The sequence below is a fragment of the Primulina eburnea genome, chromosome 6 (genome assembly GCF_022965805.1).
Source record: "Primulina eburnea isolate SZY01 chromosome 6, ASM2296580v1, whole genome shotgun sequence".
NCBI classification, from domain to species: Eukaryota; Viridiplantae; Streptophyta; class Magnoliopsida; order Lamiales; family Gesneriaceae; genus Primulina; species Primulina eburnea.
The window spans coordinates 4,386,818-4,392,793 of record NC_133106.1 but is presented as its reverse complement, the minus strand read 5'-3'; the positions used below and the strand labels follow the sequence as shown (position 1 = coordinate 4,392,793).

At 35.2% G+C, this 5,976-nt stretch overlaps 1 protein-coding gene across 2 annotated transcripts; it reads right to left on the bottom strand.

Annotated features, from left to right (window-relative positions):
• Nucleotides 1-624: 624 nt before the first annotated feature.
• LOC140833785 (uncharacterized) lies at nucleotides 625-4,521 on the bottom strand. 2 transcript variants are annotated; one of them, XM_073198192.1, is made up of 5 exons: nucleotides 4,431-4,498; nucleotides 3,980-4,036; nucleotides 3,128-3,834; nucleotides 1,854-1,894; nucleotides 625-1,764 (listed from the first exon to the last, which is right to left on the bottom strand). In XM_073198192.1, the coding sequence occupies exons 4-5, from the start codon at nucleotides 1,857-1,859 to the stop codon at nucleotides 949-951; spliced, it is 822 nt and encodes a 273-aa protein (XP_073054293.1). In that variant the 5' UTR covers nucleotides 1,860-1,894; nucleotides 3,128-3,834; nucleotides 3,980-4,036; nucleotides 4,431-4,498; the 3' UTR covers nucleotides 625-948. The 2 variants fall into 2 exon arrangements, with proteins under 2 accessions (XP_073054293.1, XP_073054292.1); XM_073198191.1 differs by lacking the exon at nucleotides 3,980-4,036 and having other exon boundaries at nucleotides 4,431-4,521.
• Nucleotides 4,522-5,976: the final 1,455 nt, after the last annotated feature.

Here is a 5,976-nt window from a genome sequence, read left to right as displayed (position 1 = left end):
TTATATACATGACTAAAATTGTTATGTTACTTATAATGTTCAACCTTTAATTTATTTATAAATACATTCAATTAATTGATCAGTCTGAATCTTAGTTCTATAATGTAAGATCGAGCGTTTGTTCCAGTGTCAAAGTCAGTTGATAGTAATTGTACAACTCATGTTTTTTAAAATGTACATCAGTATAAGTATCACGTTCCAATTGCTCTCCTATCAGAACATATTATTGTTACTCAACTACCCTTTCCAAGAAATTGCACTCTTTGTAATACAAGAGAATCAAATCAACGATTTTTCATTTACTAAAAACTATAGCTTTTAGTATATCAGTAATAGTTGCTCGATTCTACAAGGTATATACAAAGAGTAATCTCGACCCAATTTATTCAAGAATGTTAAATATTAATTAGTGCCATTTATATTAATTTTATAAAAAAACAAATTAACATTGTCCATCAAGTAGAAGCGGAGAATAAATCTTTTGGAACGAAATACAGACATGTCAAATATGTTAAAAATGTATGGAAATATCTCACATCAATTTGTGAAATTAGTTTGAAACTTTTATTTAATTTTCCCAACAATTATAAAGTAAATCAAGATAAGCAAGACACTTGATAGGAATGCAACCAAATGTTAGTAAAACCCGAAAGCTTGGGGAGCTGAGGCATCAAATATCAGTGTTACAGGGTTACATTGATGAAAATACAGATGCAGATGGACAAGAGGATCAATCTTCGGACAACATAAGAACTTTACAATGAAGCCCAAACAACGGCGGGTAAATGCATAACACAATAAAATTTTCTAGTTGGTACACAGATGCCAAGTTACTAAACACCAGGCAAGATCCTCATCCTCAAAACATCGTTCAAACAGAGAACCTTGGCATCGGTTCAAACTCGAGTTACCTGTTGTCTTCGAGGCACCGATTGATCCATGTTTAACCTATCCAATATATAACTGTGAAGAAAAAGAGCCAGTTTTCCTTGCTTTCCCTGGGAATTCTCGGCCAGGATTGATCTTTAAGGAGTGATTTTTCTTAAACCGGTTGCGATTAAGAGACAGCAATGTGTTCCAAGTAGGGTTGTGCAGTGCCCCTTCGACACAATCTCCAGCTTGAGCGCACCCCCATGGCCTTGACGGACCATCTTCGCTGAAAGATTTGAGACGAGTTAAACTACCCCTTAACTTGGAAAAGATTGGCTGGTCGGTGAAATTTTCTTCTTCAATTTTCGCACATGTGGGACATGGGGGGTCATTTTTATGTCCTTTTGGTGTTGTTTGCTCCAAGCACTCAGCGTGGAAGACATGGCGACAAGAAAGTATTCCAGCAACTGGCATGTCTCCACTTTTGACTATCCTTCCGGAACCCCAAGGTGATCTTTGTGAAAGGAACCTCTCGCACAATCCACATTTGAAATGATTTGCAGGACTACGAGTCGTGTTGGAAGGGTCAAATTCAAAGGGCTCGTGTATTTCAGAGAGGTCGACACTACCACTAGCACTGCTCAAATGTTGTCTATCTCTTTGTGGAGTGACAGCATCGGGTTCCGAAAGCCTAATAGGGGCTATATTAGAAATTTCTCGAGTGGATGCTCTTTCTGCTGGAAATGACAAAGGGTGAATTGCTTTTGGTGTAAAGCACCTGCGATTGGCAAAGTTCCGATGAGAGGAATGTGACTTGACCATGGATTCATAATCACAACTACTGTCGGATCGAGATGAAGTCGAACCTCCACTATCCCTAGCTACCGATGTTCCCTGTAAATGTAATTTTATCTTTTTAGCAAAAAGTCACATTGGGCAGAAATACCAGAGAAAAATTTGAACATAGGCACGACAAAATATACCTCCATGGTTGGTGAAAAGGATAATGGCCTCAAAACAACATCTGGCAAAGGAAGACGAAATACAAACTATTAGCATCCTGTACTCGATAAGAAGCAAAAAGCCGGTATTGTGAATGAGATTCAGCCGTAAAAGGAGCTCAATTAAGAACATAATAAAGCACTGTTATGGGTTTTAAGATTAGACAAGAGCAATATTCCTACATCATATCGAACCATAAAAGCGACGCTTTCATTACATCTAATTAAAAAAGTAATTGAATGGGCCTTATTGCAGTTAAAGGACGTAAGCTCTCAACAATACTGAAATAGAAACCAGCTAAAGAAAATTAGACTTGAAATGGAAATTTAAGCACCCCTTTCAAGGGAGAGTAAAGTCAAACATTGCATCAAAGCAATATCGAGAATAATTTTAACTAAGTATTCAAACTTGATTATAGTGTCAAGGCAATAATTACAGAAACAAAAAAATATGTACATGACTGAGTCGTTCTAGACAGAGAATGCACTGCAGAACTACATTTCAGGAACATTTTCTCCTCCCGATGAAAAAGCATTGGTGCTTACTTATAAATTTATAATGACTGGAAGCAATATATACTGTGGAGTGACTCCACACGCGCAAGTTTTGAAAACAGTAAGTTTGACTATTAGTTTGTGGTTTTGATAGTTGGTGGCTGTAACACAAGCTCTCAACAAGACTTAGCAGGGCAGCTATTAAGTTTTTAATGAGACACGAGGTTACCCAAAATGAAGGTTGCTGATATTCTTCTTGCATGTTCACGCCAGACTTTCCAATCAGCAACCTTCAGTCTGGAAAGCAAACAAATTTGGAAGTCTGACGTAAACATGCAAGAAGAATATCTGCAACCTTGAGTCTGGAAAGCAAGGCGAATTCACAAGCTCAGGAAAAGCATTCCCAAACTAGCTGTTTGACTGAATATAAGAATAGATAGATAGACATGCAATGTTGTCCCTTAGAAAAAAATCAAGAGAAAAGTAATACCACTATTTTTTTTGTTGTCTGCTTATGAGAAAAGAGGGTGTAAGTTGCTGAGGGAGTTGAGTGACTGTGGGTGTGTTATACGAATTCAAAGAAAAAAAAATGTGACCACATCCCGTTCCATGACACCAAAGAAATTGTATAATGGCCAAATTGTTTTTTGAGTCTTGCAGCATAATATTTTGCCATCATGTATTGAGGTCTTAACCAATTCTTTAAGGAGAAGAAAACAAAAACTGCAGGTGCGTCAAGATAATAAAATTGACTTGAATACCTCTTCTCGAAGTACCATAATCATCCGTGCTGATTTCTTGTATTGCTGGAGGAGTCCATTGCTGTGCAGGAGAAATGTCAGATGGACTGCTATAAATCGGACCCACTCCATCAGATACCAAAAACTGATGATTAGCTAGATTGTTCCCTCTCACCCAGTTTCGACTACCTCGGCTGTTTGATGATGCAGAAGATCCATACAACTGAATACCATCATGGGAACCAAATGAATGAGCTTCGGCCTGAAATCGAAAATCCAATCTGGACGGTGGTGGTGAAAAGCTTGAGTTAGTTCTCCAGTAAGGCTCCTGCAGCCCAACGGACCAGTCTCTGCTTGTTGCATTGGATCCATGTGGCCTTGCAGCCACACAACAAAGCGACCCCGTTTTAGCTATCTTTGACAACACTCACAAGAAATATTCAACAAACTGCAACACTTCCTACCTCTTGTCCCCAAACTTTCCAAAGTTCAAAGGACATGAGGGGTATGATTTACTCTTCTAAAAAAGGTCACCCAGAAGTTGATATTAAAAATTGCATTAAGTATACACCAAATTCTGCAACAATTACCCCGGGTAGCCAAGTCTTGACGACTTTCAACCTCTGGATAGAGCTTATGTTAAGATGCAGCAGCTATCTAGCCATGACAAAGGAGACAAACTGAAGGTTCCAAGTTCTTTCAAAAGTAAGATACTATGTATCGACGTTCTGCAACACAAAAATTAGATGCACAGCATGGAATCCATCAACTCATTTTAACCAAAAAAATAAAATAATAATAAGAACATTAAAAAAACAGTAAACATAATCTACTGCACCGAAACTTTGCCACTCAATATTTTAAACTACGCACCCTTCAAGAAAATTTCTTCTAAAGATCCATCTTTTGAACTCATACCTTGCATTTCCTCTGTAAAAATAATACCATGAAACACCACCATGATAAAAAAAAAATAATTGAAAAGAATAAAATTTTAAGGAAGCACTTCAGTTAGTTGTGAGGGACTTCATATAAAGAATAAAAATCCTAAAACAAAAGATAGTCACCAATTACCATATTCTTTTACTTCAAATAAAAAAAAATGCACTCAATAATTTCCAATAATTGGAGCTCGGAACTGAGAAAGATCCTCCAACAATCCCAACTTTCTAAAATAACTAAATACGCCATTCACAAAACAACAGCAAACATAAATAGAAATTAACAAATTAAAATTTTAAAAAAAACTAGAACCCAGACAAAGAACTGAACTTTACACAACCAACAATAGTTGTTTTAAGTATATGCGTTTCTCGGAACTTACAATTTATGTAAAGACAGAAAGTATGCCTGAAGAGAGTCGTTTGGCTGGTGATAATGAATATAAGAACCCTAATTTAACGGGGAGAGGCGTGATTCTGTTTTGTACTATTGCAATCTGCCCCGTATTTTTTTATAATATAGATTTGTGCCCCTTTTCTTTCTATTATTTTACTTTTGGGTCCTATCCTTTTCTTTCCTTCTTATGTTGTGCCCTAATATATTATAAACAAAAATTCTCGTGAGATCGTTTAACAGGTCAATTTGATGAGACGAATCTCCGGCTCGACTCAAATAATGAAAGATATTATATTTTGTATTAAAAGCATTAAATTTTATAATATATATGGAACGGGTTGACCCGTTTCACAAATACAGATATGTAAGACAGTCTCATAAAAAACATATTCTCTGTTATGATCATGAGAGATGCTTTAATAATTTAAAATATTTCTACACAAAAAACAATCGAGAATATTTATATTAATTTGTAATTTGTTGTGGTTATTGTAAATTCCTCATTCTCGCAATTGGAATTGATTGTCTAGGATCTCATCTTATTATAAAAATTAAAAAATATGTCTATTATGATACGGTCTCATATATATATATATATATATTTGTTAGACGAGTCAATTTTGTTCATAATTACAATAAAAATTAATATTTTCCTACCAATCATTTCCGCCAAAACACTGAGAATTATAATCACGTCCCTAAACAAATATTTGCTTAAATATTAAATAAATTAACTAAAAAATAAGCAAACGGTAACAGTAATCCCCAATCATGACCTCATTAGTACAACACCTTCCACATTTTTAGATATATATAAAAGTGGTTGCAACGAGCTTTGTAGTATTTCACCAATTTCATAAAATCGAATATAAATACGAAGTAGTTCACACAGAAACCATTTATGCAATAGTGTGTGTTTGTGGAGAGACGTGAGAGCTCGTCTACTCGATTTTTTTTATAAGTTGATCGAACTAGTTCTTAGTGCTACAATCAATCCTTAGAATTATTGATTAGTTGAATGGCGCCGAAAACATAAAACCAGGAAAGCCAGAGTACTAGGATAATTTATGAGACAGAGCTTGTGAGGTTGTGGCAACGACAAGAAGTTGTTAGTTGTCTACTCAACGCTACTTACTACAAAAGGCATATATAATATAATCACGTGGAACATAATTAAATGTTTATTTATTATTATGAGATTAATTTTTTAAAATGATGGTAATTATTTTTTAAGAAAATGATGTCCTCAAAAGTATTTGAACCATTTACTAGAGTTATTTTACTAATTTATCGGACCGACCGGTTCGACCATGGAACTAGTTACGGGTCTGGTTAGCACACCGACCAAAAAAGTTTTATCTGTCAAATCGATCAAAACCAATAAAAAAACTGGTCGGACCGGTATTGAAATGATCAAAAACTAGATGGACGAGTTCACAATAGTTTTTTAATTTAATTTTAGTTTATATATATGATTATTTAGATTCTAATCATTCTTAAAAATATTATTTTACTTGTGTTAGAGCTTATTT